Below are 15,133 nucleotides of genomic sequence, written 5' to 3'. Positions count from 1 at the left end.
GCCGTCCGACCGCGGCGGCGCAGCCAAAATGGCGGCGGGGGCGGCGGCGCTGGGCCGGGAGGGCGGGGAGGACGCTTTCCGTCGGCTCTTTCGCTTCTACCGGCAGCGCGATGCGGCGGACCTGCGGGGGGTGGTGGATTTCTCCGCGCCGGGGGGGCAGGTAACGGCGCGCCGTCGCCGCCCTCATAGTGTGGGGCCGGGGGCAGCTGGGTAGCACGGCGGGGCCGCGCCGGCCTGCCTCCACCCGCGGGAGGATCCGGGCTCTGTCCCTGAGCCTTTCCCGTGTCGTCGCGGCGCCGAAGGGCCTTACGGGGCCGGAGGTGGGCGTCTTACGAAGGGCAGTGCCTACAGAGCCCTACGCGATGGGCAGCGGCGCCCACCACGGTGAGGCGCGGAGCGGCCCGGACCCGGGCACCGCCTCGGCGGAGCGCCTCGTGTCGGGTGTCACGGCTGGGGTTGGTGCCGGTGTTCAGAGCTCCTCCACGGGACCGGGGGCTGTGAGGGATGCTGGTGCCCGCGGGTGTATCCCCGAAGCTGCCATAGTAACAGAAATCCTCTCTGCAGAGATACTATTTCTGCTTATGCCTGCTTATTGCTGCTGCTAGCTAAATTTCAGCGCGGCAGTGTGATCTCCAAAGCCTCCACCAGAAGTGTGTGTTACTTGAGAGAACCAAACAGGCTGTCGCTGTTTTCTGGGCCTGCCAGATACCTTGGGCCTGGAAAAACGTGGAGAGCCAGAAAGGAGCCAGGGTGTGTTTCTGCCGCCCGGGGAACACATGGCTGGAACTGGGGCAGCCCTCCCCTCAGCGAGGTTCCTTTTCCTGTTGTCTCAACAACCACGTGGTTTAGCCGTGAGTGGGAGAGCCTCTGAAAGCTGTACCTGTGTGGTTCAGTAGTTTCACCATGTGGGTGAAGCGCTGTGGAAAGCGGTCCTTGGAGCTCATCTCCTATTTTGTCACCTAATAAAAGGGTAACAGATCTCTCCTGAAGAAGTTTTAAAATTTGGATTCCCTATGAGACTATGCAGATAATGAGGGTAGGCGTATAGCTAAAATGAAACCTGACCTAGTTTTTCATATTCCCAATACTTAGCCTTTTATTTTTATTGTTGTGTTATAATACATACTTCTCTGTCTTTTCAGACAATAGTTTTGATATCGTTAACTGGACACAAAACTTGACCTATAGCAAAATTGTTCAGGCATTAGCACTGAATAGAGTAGTTGTTAATATTTCAGCCTTTCCTGAGCTTGCAGCAATACTTTATCAAAGGATTCTGGCGTTACAGCCCTTCTGGGAAGTTTGCAGTCCTCGAAAGCATCACAAGCATCTGTCCTCTCTCTGTGTCTTTCTCTTGTGCCTCTTACCTTCTGGGATTAGCTGACAGCTTTTTAGTGAAAGAGTCTTTGATTCCTCTTCCCCCCAGGTTAATAGCATATAGTTTTTCCCTTAAAGAAGGACTGCAGGCCAGCCAGATTGGCCTAGATACTGTTGTTCTTTTTCTCCCTGAAGAGTGCTTCAAGTGATGGAGATTTCCAGTGAAGTGTGACATCCCCAGCTGCTCTGCTACAAGGCATATTTTACTAGTTCAGCACATACAATCTTTCAGTGTAGGAGCAGGTCTTGTTCTTGGGAAGCCCTGGCAGCAGCCGGTGTGTAAGCAGTTGGAGAAGATGGAAAAACAGTAAAGGCTCAGTCAAAGCAGTTTCCCTCTTGGGTGTGTTCTGCAGACAAGACTCAGAATAAAGCTCTTCAAGGCTGGCAGTTACAGAGCTGCTTTTGGCAGAATTGCGAAGTTGGTAAAACTGAGTATGTTGCCAGAAACTGCCCCTCAGTACTGGTTTAGAGTTGTTTTCTCAGCCTGTAGCAACTGATTTGTACCTCATTTGCCTCATTTGGGAGCGCTCACACTTGAGCCTTAATTTCATGTATGCTTTAAACTGGTACAAAATGAAGTCTTGTCTACCTCCCCCTGCTTATTTCCCCAGTTCCTAACATAAACCTGTATTTCTGCACAGCTGTACAGAGAACAGGACTGGGGAATTGAGCTGCAACAAAACCAGTGTACCTCTACTATGTCCTCCCTGGGAAAGTTCCCAGTCCTAAGGAAAGCAGTGAGAATGAGGTGGATATGTTTCTTTCAGAAACAATGTGGGCTTATTACAGTTGAAACAGGTATTATTGCAATCCAGTGTACTACACTGAAAAAATACATCCTGCTGACCCCTGAGCTCCTTACCCTAGTGGTAACAATGTGGTATTCAGCATTTATAGGGTTTCTGCAGTCCTTTACATCAGACTGTTTTGGCAACTTCATCACTGTCCCTTTTCTCTTGTAATTACAGATGAGAACAGTCATTTATCCTATGGAATTCTGAGCAGTAACTGTGATTGGAAAATGCTTTGAAGATGTAAAGTGTTACGAGAACTACGTATTGCTCTCTCATGGAGATTGATATTCAGCAAAATGGCTGATTGATGGAGATTGAGCTGTAATGTGGAAATGGATAAACAGTGCAGATCTTTTTCTTAATACAAATCGTTCTTTATGAATGGAGGCTGTCTCTCCCAATTCCTAAGTCTTGTAAAATCTGTAGATACTAGCTCTTTTGCAGCTCTGTGTGTCCTGTTCTGGTTGCAGTTGTTCAGACAACAGTTCCCTTGTTTTCACAAGGTTCCCTTTATTTGAATGGAATATGGTAGCACTCTACAGGTGCTGTTTTTGAATGAGTTTTGTGTCTATTGCTTCTTTTTCCTCCATTTAACAGATCTGCTTTCTTTTACCAGGTGTTCAGATCACAGCTCAGTGTTTCTTCAGTCAGTGACCAAGATGCCTGCAGGGCAGGACTGCAACCAGTTAGCAGGTGGAAAGCCTACGGCCTCAATGGGTACCCAGGTAGGTGCTCTGATTTCAAGAAAAATAATTGCAACATTGTTGTTTCTGATTCAGGCATCCTCCATTTTATCTTTCTTCCCCCATCTGAAAAATCTACTTAGGTTTACCTCAGCATAATTTAATGTTTGTGATGTTGATTTGTTGGGTTTTTTTTTTTTTTCTTCTTGTTGGTTTGCTGTTATGTTTTTTGTTTTTTGGGGTTTTTTTGAGTGCAGGAGGACAAACACATCCGTTAAAGGAGGAGATGCAGTGATGCATGGAGGTTAGAACAGAAGAACCAGTAGTTTCATGGTATCTTAACGAAACAGACCATCCCTTGTGGGAAAGAATCCACATTGCCAAGGCCTTTGATAGAAATGTTATACTTACGCAGCATCAGTTCCTCCTCAACGTATATCATAAACATTAGATAAGTGACTGAAATACAGCCACTTCAAGCCTGAAGCATGGCCCCTATTTACTGGTGTACGGGAAGTGAATACTGACCTCTTGTCCTATGTAAGGTACAGAATAATTTTGTTAGGTTCATTGTTTAAATAAACTGAAATTGATACTAGATCTTCAGGTCACTTATTAGAGACACAGAAAGATGTCAGGTTGGGTGGGACTTTTGGAGATCTCTGGTCCATCCTCCCTGCTTTAAAGCAGGGCCAGTTTGAGAGTTAGATCAGGTTGCTGGGAGCTTGGTTTGGGTGAGTTCTGCAAACCTCCACGGACAGAGATTACTTTCTGTGCACTTGATCCAGTGCTCAGCTGTTCTCATTGTGATTTCTTTTTTTCACCTTTTATCTAATCACAATCTGCATTGCTGTAATTTGTAACTTGCTTCCCATAATCTTGCTGTGCACCCTGGAGAAGAATCTGGCTCCGTTCTTCGCAGTTCCTCTTTAAGTAGCTTTTAGTCATATAGGCCAACGTGCAATCAGCCTTAATTGCCACAAGGGTGCACTACTGACTCAGGCTCAATTTGTCCTCCAAGACAAACTGCTTTTATGACAGGTTGTTCTCATTGACACCTGCTTGTCTTACCAAGATTGAGGCTGGAGACCTTCATACTCAGTGTGCTGCAGGATTCTGCTGCAGTACAAAAACTGCATTTGTGTCCTCAAGGCAGATTTTATTATTATACAGATCCCCAAGGAATTCCTCTTTTGCTTATTTCACTTGGGCTCTTTCAAGGCCAAAAATGTTGCCTTTGATGCTTGGATTCTTGCTCTCAGTTCTGTGTGTAATTAGCCCTCCGGGCTTCAATTCCTTCATTAGCACCTGGAGGCAATACATCCCTAGTACAGTGTAATTCATATAGGTAGTAAAATGTTTTAAAACTGCACATCAAAAGCTGTTGACAGAAAGGGCAATGTCATTACTCTGTTCTATACACAGGCCAACAGAAAGTAAATTTAATGTTTCTGGCAAAGAAACTTGTTGTAATCAGACCTGTAAGGAAGCTACCTGTAGACTGAAGGTGCAGGGAATAGAATGGAGTGAATGACGGTGTCTTATGACTGTACTGAAGGCTCTTTTTCTAACCACTTAGTTTAATTTTCTGAGGTCTGTGAGATATGCTGGCAGGAAGATTTTTCCATGCTTTTATTACCGCTTTATAAAGGCCACAAGGCAAGTTTGTATCCTGCTGAGAAACCTAGACTTCCTTCTTCCTTTTTCATCTATTTTTGTCTGTTTGCCTTGATATGACTGCAAGTTCAAAAAGACAGAATAGGGCAAAACCTTGAAACCTCCTTTTCCTTCGTTCCTGCTGTATCCTTATCTTTCTTTGTATGTGAATGTGTTGGTGAGTCTTACTGAATTGGCAGTTTTTGAAGGAAAGCCTTGATTCTCAAAATAAGTATGATACAGATTAATAGCATCTTCTCAGCACTCTCATTCATCAATGCTGTCAATCTTGTCTTGGAAGGAAACACCCCTGGGGTGTTGGGGAAAAAATCCAGTAAAGAATCCTAATATGCTTGTATCCTTATATATCCTTAAATATAAGACATGCCTAACAATGGCATATCTTATGGCAAGGACTCCTTTCTGTTAAGATACGGACCAAACAGATCCACAGTTACATCTGTGCTAACCCTCTTGTTTGGGCTATTGCTTGAAAGCTGCCTGAAATGCTTGGCTAAATCACTGTGCTCATTAGCTACTTATTTACTTCATTTTGTTGATAGATTTTGCAGTCATTATTAATTAATAGACGACAGCAACATAGCTGGAATGCAGTTTGATTTTCATTCAATTTGAGTAATACCATACAAAAGTGTAAAGATTGATATAACCACATGTGCTTGGAAATAAGCACAAAGCAAAGGAGAAAACAGTTTACGTTCTAAGAACTTTGTCCTGTGGACTGCTCTCTGCAGTTCATGACAATGAAGGAGCAATGAAGTAGCAATAAGAAGACAGAATGAGTTCTGAGACTTAATTAATGAGTTCTGAAATGTAATTCCCTTATTTAAAAAACAAAAGTAAAAACACCCCCCCCCCCCCAACAAAATTCAAAAATGTGTCAGCATCATGAATACAGAATGCTGATACAGCACAACTTTGTATGCAGAAATGAAACTTGAAAGCTGTACATCGAAAGCCTTGCAAAATTTCTTTTTGTGTGGAGGTTTATTATTGTGCTTTATTATCCTTTCCCAGATTCAGGAAAGGGGGGATGGGGAAAAGCTACAAATGGTGCTGTGTACAGGTTTCCAAGCTTAGTATGGTTATAATCTTTAAGATGTCAGTAGGAGCAGTTTCTGGTTCTGTGCTGGGCTGTGTAAAAGAGGAAGCACTTGGCTTTTGGGATGATGCATGGGGATCTTTGTGAAGTAGAGGTACCCAACGTACTTAGTTGAGCTGTGCTCTGCAGCTGGGGAAGAGAGATTGAAGCGCTTGGTTAACAAGACTACACTGCAAGAAATGTAGGGAAAGAGGAAAAATGGGACTCTGTTTTAACTATGATGTTTTAAACATCCGCCTGTTGAGTTCAGCTCTCATCCTTGTGTGGATAATGGAAAAAGGTAAACATAATCAACAGGTTGCCCAAGGAGTCTGTGGATGCCCCATCCCTGGAGGCATTCGAGGCCAGGCTGGATGTGGCTCTGGGCAGCCTGGTCCAGGGGTTAGCGGCCCTGCACATAGCAGGGGGGTTGAAACTCGATGATCATTGTGGTCCTTTTCAACCCAGACCATGCTGTGATTCTGAGACAGTAACAGGGTCATTTTGAAGACTATAAATTAACCATTACCATAGCTGTAATAGTTATAAAAACTGTAACTAAAGGGTTACAGAGAAGAATTCTGCTGCAGCATTTCAGTATCAAATTTACTCCAAAGCAGCTGGCTTTCTCAGTTCTTGCCCCTTTATCTACCTGCAGTCTGTATGCTTTACACAGATATGTTGTTGCCTTTGAGTGCCCTCCATGCCTTCTAACTTACAGGGATATGTTTTTTGTTTTGAAAAAACAGCAGGTCTTAACCTTTCGGAACTCTTAATAGATTTCTAAGGTGTTCTTTCGGTACCTCCAACCCCTCTCCTTTGCTGTGATTTTATTAAAAATAGAGATATGCCCAACCATACTTTCTCACCCATCCCCTCTACCTTCTTCTTCCTGGTCAGGGTTTATTTTCATACAAAACCCTTTCCTTCCGGGCTGCCAGCGTCACTGGGTGAAACAGTGTCTCAAGTTATACACCCAGAAACCCAATGTCTGCAACCTGGACCTGCATATGGCTCCTGAGAAGACCGCTGATCTGTGGGGGCAAAGCAAGGAAAAGCTGAGGTGAGTCCCAAACAACCTTTGGTCAAAACTAACAGAGCCAGAAGTGCTCAGCTCTGAGAAGGCTGAATTAAAAATGGCAAGGAAAGGAAGCTGAAAAAGACTGAGTACGTGCTGGCAGTATACAGATCGTATCAGACATGCCAAGTTAAAGATGTATCTTTGTGTGATGTGCATCCTTGTTAAGTCTCTTCTTTTACATTAACAAATGATTTTCTAGTAGCAAATTATGCCAAATCTGTCAGTCTAGGGTAAAACAGCAACCCTGGCTGATGTCGTGGTGCTCAGAAGCTTGCGAAGCTCAACTACAAGTGGAACCATGAGGTCTCCTTAAACCTCAGTTTTTCTGAGGCAAAATGGATCCTTTCCAAACATGCTGTGCCTGCTAAGCTCTTCTTTCCAGTCAGCTGCTGGATCTACTATGCTGTAATTGAAAAGCTGTACGTTCACTTTTTTGTATATGCACTCAAATTGACCAGTTTCCATGTTTCGATTTTCAGATTTTTTCTTTCATCCAGTCTGAGATGGCAATTAAATGTGTGCCATTTTAATGTCAATCTTGTTTACTCTGGAAGATCCCCACAGGATCTTAGTTCTGTAGCAGACAAAGCTGCCTTTCTTCTAACCAATTTGGAGATTAATGGAGAATTTGTCCAAGTTTTAAATTCAAACAGGAAATGTTAAAATCTAAGCTTTTTTAAAAAATAATAATTGTAAAAATAAAAGGAAGTTAGAGGCTGTTCACAGTATACAATCATTATTTATCATTGTTGATTTAATTGCTTATTTTTGATAAGGCTGTGTCATGTGCTGGAGTGACCAGATTTCCCTGCAGCTCTCATCTTTTGCTACAGTCTGTTAGGAAAATGGATGTGCTGAGATTTTTCTTAAATAAAATAAAATAAAATAAAATTCTTAACATCCAGAAGAAATGGATTTGCCAAAGCAAAGTTTGAACTTCTAAATATTCATACCTGAGACAGAAGTTAGACTGCACTTGAGTCTTCCAGGCTCAGTTGGAATTTGTTACAGAAGTTCAAATGCCTTTTTTTTTTTTTTTTTCTTCCATCACATATGAAAAAAATATTCTTGGAAAGCACTGTGGACTGTGCCCTACAGCTGAAAAAGGTTGGGTACTGTTCCAGCTTGACAGACTTTTCCCAGCAGTACCTCCTGCACACCTGGAATGATCAGAACAGAGGTTAATTTGCGGCTGAATCTAGTTCAGTTGAAAAGAGCAATTGGAAGAGCAATGGCTGGCAGGAGCACCACGTTTTATTAAGCATTTGGCTTGCTCTTTACATGTGCAAGCTGCTGTATCTATGCTTTACCTAGCAGGAAGCAGATCAAACTAACAAACTTGTCTGGTATTAGGAGTGAGAACTTTTCAGAGAGTGGAGAAAAAGCATGCTCAGCTAGAGGGAGGTCTGTTGCTAAAGCCTTTTATCTTTCCATCTTCTTCTTCAAGGCTTTTTAATCTTCCATCAGATAGATACCTAAGTGTGCTTGGATCATAACATATCTGCTGTTTGCAGGAATCATAAGGTAGGGAGAGTCCATACAGTTCCTAGAAATGTACCTAGAAATGTAGCTGTGCTCTCTCTGCAAAGTGGAGGACTTAAAGTGTAGAGGACGCATGTCCTTGCGAGGGATACATATGCCTGCATATGTGAGAAAACAGTTGGGAGGATTTTATGGATGGAATCATTTATCAGCAAGTAAAGAAAAAAGAGAATGCTTCAGAGCATCTCCCCTCATAATCTTCAGTCTTGCTCTCTTTCTAACATAGCTTAGCCTGAACTTCTCAGTGTCTTCTTGCAGGAGCACCTCTGCTACAAGCTTAGGAACTCATTGTTTCCAAATACGTAACACCCCTGTCTTTCCCCTTCTAATCAATCACCTGTGAAATCATGTGCAAAATAATAAATTCTGGGAATCCAGACCTTCTGAGCTACTGTTACTGCTTCTGTGTGAACATTAACACAGTAGCTAAAGAAGATGAAGGGCATTTTCAGAAGGCAGGTGAAAAAATGTTTAATTATGAACATTAATTTACTGTTTGGAAGATGCAGAGGAATGAGTTGTGGCCTCTCAATTTTCTAAATGTTGTTACTTGTTGGTAGGCTCCATAAACTGTTCCAAGCAACATGTATTTGATGCTTACTGTATTGCTGCATTATGGCAATTACAGTTGCTATTACCCTGTGACAAAGAAGGAAACTGGAAAGATGACTTTCTTTCAAGATTCAGTGAGCTGTGAAAAAATCACTACAGGTAAAGAAACTGGCCTTTAATTCCTGTTCCCAGCTTAGCTTACAAGCTACTAATACTAAAGATCAATAAAGTGAAGGGCAGAAACAAGCTGTGTATCCAGTAGAAACGCATGCTGAATGCACATGCTTGGCTGACACTTGACCATGGCAGCACAGATACCATTAATTCAGTTTTGTAAAGATCATGTCTTGCTGAACTAATGAGGCTGTAAATGAGAGCCGACCATCTGGCGCTGCTGTTCAATTCTGTCTCCTCCTTTCCTTTCTTTCTTTACCATATCTCACGACTAAGCATGAGAAAAGAAACTGAAATTTCTGGTGTAAGTGGACTAGGAGATATGTCTACCTTCTTTTCTGTATTTGTCACTAGCATGCTTCTGTTTGATTTACTACAGTAGTACTCTTTGGTGTAACTTTGTGAGGACTTTTCTTTAAGCCATAGTAGAAGCCCATCCCTGAGGTCTCTTCCTGCCTTCCACATCTTCAAGTACAAAGGGAAAATAGTTGTGAGGTTACAGGTCACTGCATTGGGTTGTCACTTGAGGAAAACAGTTCTGTGTGCATTATGCTGCTCTTTCCTCAAAAAAAAAAAAAAAAAAAAAAAAATCGAGTGTACTTTTGGTCCTCTGTGACATCCTGGATAGAAAACACCCATAGTCTAAATTCCTTGACATTACAAGATGCATATATTCATATCTGAAGTCACCTTACAGAACTAATTCATCCTAAGGGCTTCTTGTAAAAGTACCGAGCAGCAGAACTAATGGGCTCTTGCTTAGGAGAGTGTTTTACAGCTTCATATACTTCACTGTCAGCTAACACATTTCTCTTGTAATTCTCCATTAAGTGCCTGAAATATTTCATTCTTGTGTTTATACGTTTTAGATCTTTACAGATTCTTTTCCAGCTGCACAAATAGTACATGCTTAATTCTGACTTATAAGTGTGTGCCAGTTCACTGTGTTTTCTCTGTATGATATCCCAGCTTAGGCACCAGAGTACAAATACAACAGCAATTGGCAGTAGAGTCCACAACTGCTGCAGGTTGAATGAACTGAATGTTTCGTTCTGAAATGCAGTTCAGAAACAGAAAATTCAACAATGAACAGTGGCATAAAAGGAAAATGAAAATAAAAGTTTAGCACTGATGGTTTTAACAGGCTGATGTGGATGAGTGAATCTCATTACTGCATACTATAGTATCATGAAATCTCTCAGAAATTAGCATGTATCCTGTTTCTTTCAATGTTGTCTCTGCAGAAGGAAAGGTTCCAGTAAATGTGAGCCCAGAAGCTTACTGGAGAAGTTGCGCTGGGTGACCCTTGGTTACCATTACAATTGGGATACCAAGGTATTGCAATTTAATTCCTTTCCATTTCTTTTCTTCAATGTAAGTGCTCAGGATTGCAGACAGAAAGAGGGTAATATGGAATAAAATTTAGTAAGGTTCATAGGATCCTACACAACAGTCTGGAGGAAGGGCTGTAACACCGTGCTCCTGAGAACGTTTTCACCTTTTTGGATTCACTGTGGAGGATTTGACAGCAAAAGCCCATTGCTGCCTTCTTTGCTTCAAAAGGTAACACAGTAGCACATGCTTGGCTGTAGACCTGTGACTCCATTTCAGCATAAGTGAGCATTTTTACCTTTCTAAAAGGGAATGTATCAAAAGCACTTAGAGCAAGATTGACCTTCGTGTTCGAAGACAGGTACTTCTGAGAAATGCTGCTCCTCAGTGGAGGGATGAGAGCAGGAAAAGTCTGCTTAAGATGCGACTTTGAACTTACAACCTGAACCAGTATAGTACAGTCTCACCAACTAACAGCTATTCTGGAGCTCCTCAATAATGGAGAAGGATAAACTTGTTCAGCAGATTGAGTCAGATAGAGGCTGAGACAAGACAGCAGAGTGCTTATGTATAGTCTATCAGTGTATTACAGACACTTAAGCAAATCAGTTTGCAGCCTTATATTTATCAGATCAGCATATTATTTTGAGGCCTTAAGAAAACTTGATTACTCCCTTTCACTCTTGTCAGTCAAAATCACTTGAGGAAGAGAGGGAGAAGTGGGTTTGTCTTATCCTTCAAAGGAGCAAAGATGTTTGTTTAAGAGCTCTGAGATGAGCTCTGTTGGTAAGATACAGAACTCTCAATTAGCAGAATTAGGTGGTGACTGAATGACCTAGGTAAATCCTCACGATGTTCGTATATCAACTTCAAGTTTAATTATAATGTTCAACTCCATGATTAAAATGAAAGACTGTTAATTCAGGCAAGTTCAGCATAGGCCTAGCATTAAATGATTTGAGGAAAACTTCTTTTGTCATACCTATGTTGTAGTCCTTCTTTATGATTTGCCAGATTTTTGAGATATGATTCGTTGTTTATTTCCGGTTGCATTTGCTGTTCTGATGTTCTAGGTTTGCTCTTTTTGTGTTTTTGTTTTGTTTTTTTTCACTTTCCTTCCTCCAGAAGTACTCAGCAAATCATCACACTCCTTTCCCCTCAGACCTTGCATTCTTGTCAGAACAAGTGGCTGCAGCCTGTGGATTCCGGGGTTTCCAAGCCCAAGCAGGGATCTTGAACTATTATCACTTTGATTCTTCCCTGGGAATTCATGTAGATGAGTCTGAACTAGACCATTCTCGTCCCCTTTTATCATTCAGGTGAGTCCATTTGAGTGTTACTGAAGGCATGGTGGATTCACTTATTTATTTGTTTTTACCATAATCATATATGGTTATAGGAAGTTAGTATGATGCGCTTAGTTAATTGAGCATATAATTATTCTCCAGAGACCTGAATTTTGGGAAGCTGTAGCTCATGGACATAGGTTGCTTGAAGACTGCTTGAATAGTATGGTTGTGGCATCTCAGTGGAATTGCTGTCAGTACAGGGCACGGTTATGTTCTAAAGCAGCAGAGTGGCAATTTGGGTACTAAGCAACAAGCATGAAATACCTCAGCAGAACACCAAAACTGGGCAGAGCAACTGCTCACACTGTGTCTAAAGTAAACTAGTCCTCTTGGTCTGTTTTCCATGTTCTCCGTGTTCTAACAAGGACTCCATTGGCATTTTTGGTTTAGTTTGTTTTTGTTGTTGTTTTCTAAAGAAATGCAGTTGCTGCTAATATTTTCCTGTTGTACATACAATTTTCTCTACCTCAATTTGTTTTCTCCCTCTATCCTCACACCATTTTCAGTTTTGGACAATCTTCCATATTTTTACTTGGGGGCCTGAAGCGGGAAGAGGCCCCAACAGCAATGTTCATGCACAGTGGAGATATCATGGTGATGTCTGGCTTCAGCCGTTTGCTGTACCATGCTGTCCCCCGTGTCCTTCCCAACCCTGAAGGGACAGCTTTGCCTTCGTGCCTCGACCAGGCACTTTCTACAGACCTTCCTGTTGGCTCAGTCATTGAGCACAGCTCTGAGGAGGATTGGCAAATCTGTGCCAAGTACTTGCAGTCTTCCCGTATCAACATGACTATTCGACAGGTGTTGGCTGAGGGTCAGAAATTTCCAGAGGAGTCTGCGACAAACACAGAGAGTCGGGTACCCTCGGAAGACAGTCACCATCAGGAGAACAGCAGAGCCAAGAGACATAAACCAAATATGGACAGCTGAGACCCAAAGATTGTGCTAACGTGGACCGAATGGACAACTTCAGTTGTACCAGAAGTCTTTGTCTATACAGGCATTCAGAAACAGCTGTAGAATAAAGCAGTCCTTGCTGCTGTAAGGAAGAGGTTGGGGTCTGGAATGAAGAAATAAAACAAGAAAGAAGGATAAATTTAGGACTAGGACTCAGAAGATGAACTTTGCTGTGGGCATTTATTGTACTTGGTTCCCTTTATGATGTATTCTCTGCAGCTTTCTGATCTGTATGCCAGAACTGTAAGCTTGGTTCAGTTATGTTTGTAAAATATTTTGAAATAATTGGGCAGAAAGTGCTAGCAAATGATACCATTGCTATTTATTAAAGAAGCCAATCAGGCTAGTAAAGCTCAGCTGGAGTGCGTTAACAAATGTGAGGGAGAGGAGGTTGCTGTGAAACCTACCTGCAGCATTTCCAAGTGAATTACTTCTGCTGCAAAAACTGGTTCAGTGATCAGAAACTAGCAGCTCCCTTGAGCAACACATGGTAAGCTTGTTCTAGCCTTGTGCTCTCCTTCTGCCTGCTTGCAGCCCCCCCCAGCTGCAGCAGAAAATGATTTTGAGTGGATCTGGACTTCTTGCATACCTCAGCTTTTAAAGGGAAATGACATGGGGCAGCATTAGAATACCAGTTGAGTATGTCCTATACCCCCATTCTTTCACATCTGCCTCCTCTAAGTGCCTGCAGATTAGGGTCCTGCAGCCTCAAGCTAGTATCTGTAAGTTACAGAATGTCCTCCAAGTAAAAGCAATGAAGTTGTAGACTGAGTACATAAAAAAGAAAATCATCAGTATCTCTGCACAAAGATATACTGAAACAAAGAAAAGTACTGGCTTTTGTTCTCTTTACGACTCAGACCTTCCTATCGATTTTTTAATGCAATTTTAATTGTTGGAGTGGAATGCTCTATCCCTAGGGTATTTTGTTGCACTTTCCAATGAATAAACTTACTCCGTTTTTAAATTAAAGATCTTTATCAGTTTGGGGCTTTTTTCTTTTATTTTTCTCCCTGTTAGTTATTTCAATGTATTGTTCATGCTGTTGCTGCATCCCTTGTACTGTTTCCTCCAGGCATCTCTTAGATCTATTGCTCTGCCATCTGCCAGCTCTGGCAGAGAAGCCCTACGTGTATTTCTGCAGGGCCACTTTGCTTAAGAGCTCTTTTGGGCTTGTCAGATAGTTCCTGAGTGGCACAGCTTGCGGTATCAAAGTCCAATTTAGTGTATATATGGCATCTTTTCCTCACAGGAGTGTGTTTGATTTGCTTAATTCACTGCAGGTGAATATTTGTGTGTGCATCTGTATGGGAACTGCTGAATCATGGCCTGAACCTCTGATTGAACACCTGAGGTGAGCAATGAGTCAGCTCTGGGAGTACAGGTGAAGGCAATTCACCTGTGCTGCTGGAAGGGGTGCAGCCGGCTGCACCTCTCCTAGACCATTTAAGAGCTGACTGCCAGCGGGGAAGGATCTCTTCTGGAGATCCCTCCTCTGGAGTTTTGCAGCGAGCCCAGGACGCGGGTAGGCTTTCTATCTATTCTCTTTTTGTTATTATAACCTGCTTTGCCTAACTCTCTTGTTTATTTCATAATTTTAACATCTTTATATTCATTGATTATACAGCATCTGTACAGCTAATTCTGCGTACAATACTGCAATGAGTTCCATTAATTTAGTGAACAAAATAATCAGATATGGTGTTCAGTATCAGTATCTTCCAAATTCCGTGCCAGAAGAGTATCCTTTCTATGCCCTAGGTAGGTTAGGTGTAGTTACAGCTAAGCCCTTGAAGTTTGAATACCGTTAAGAGAGAGGTTACAATATGACCAGATGAGAAATGTTAACTCTCTGGGAAGGTCTGGGAGAGTAGTTGAGGAGCTCCATTAGTGGCTTTAGATGGAGACAGGGAGGGGAATGCTCATCTCCCTTAGATGAGATGAAAAGGCAAACTCTGTTCTTAACTCAGAAAAAAAACATAAAACTTACCTACACCCTTATCACTGAAGCTGAAAGAAGAGGGGATGCATGGATCTAGACAGTTAAAAACTAAACCTGACTGAACCAGGCTGATTGAAGTATCTTTACATTTTCATTTCTTAAATGCCTTCAATTCCCTACAAATATGATAGATCATAGAATGGCTTGGGTTGGAAGGGACCTCAAGGATCATCAAGCTCCAACCCCCCTGAGACAGGCGCAGCTCCCAACCTTCATATCTAATACTAGACCAGGCTGCCCAGGGTCCCACTCAACTGTGACTCGAGAACAAGAAATCGTACTATTTGAAACTGTAGTAAATGCTGAAACACAGCAATAACTATTATTGATGTCCATCCCGGCTTTTTATTTAGATACGGCTGTGCTGAAAACCTGAGATATAAACTTGCAGTCAAGCTTACTATCTAATGCTACTGTGAAATACACTCAATATAATTTTGTAAGACACCCACAAAAAGAACAAGAAATGGGCATATTAGAAATGACCCCAAAGAAATGAAGTCATCCATGTATGAAGACTAGGAATATAAAA

General features: G+C 42.2%; 1 protein-coding gene across 1 annotated transcript; it reads left to right on the top strand.

Annotated features, from left to right (window-relative positions):
* Nucleotides 1–28: 28 nt before the first annotated feature.
* On the top strand, nt 29–13,571 carry ALKBH1 (alkB homolog 1, histone H2A dioxygenase). The gene is made up of 6 exons (XM_042814302.1): nt 29–160; nt 2,788–2,896; nt 6,513–6,675; nt 10,206–10,296; nt 11,419–11,612; nt 12,149–13,571. Exons 1-6 carry the CDS (start codon nt 29–31, stop codon nt 12,570–12,572), a joined length of 1,113 nt encoding a protein of 370 aa, XP_042670236.1. The 3' UTR covers nt 12,573–13,571.
* Nucleotides 13,572–15,133: the final 1,562 nt, after the last annotated feature.

Source organism: Centrocercus urophasianus, unplaced genomic scaffold (genome assembly GCF_019232065.1).
Source record: "Centrocercus urophasianus isolate 14NV4802_14NV808 unplaced genomic scaffold, USGS_Curo_1.0 seq_14, whole genome shotgun sequence".
In the NCBI taxonomy this organism is placed as follows: Eukaryota; Metazoa; Chordata; class Aves; order Galliformes; family Phasianidae; genus Centrocercus; species Centrocercus urophasianus.
Note: the sequence above shows the minus strand (reverse complement) of the source record. Positions and strands in the feature narration are given on the sequence as shown.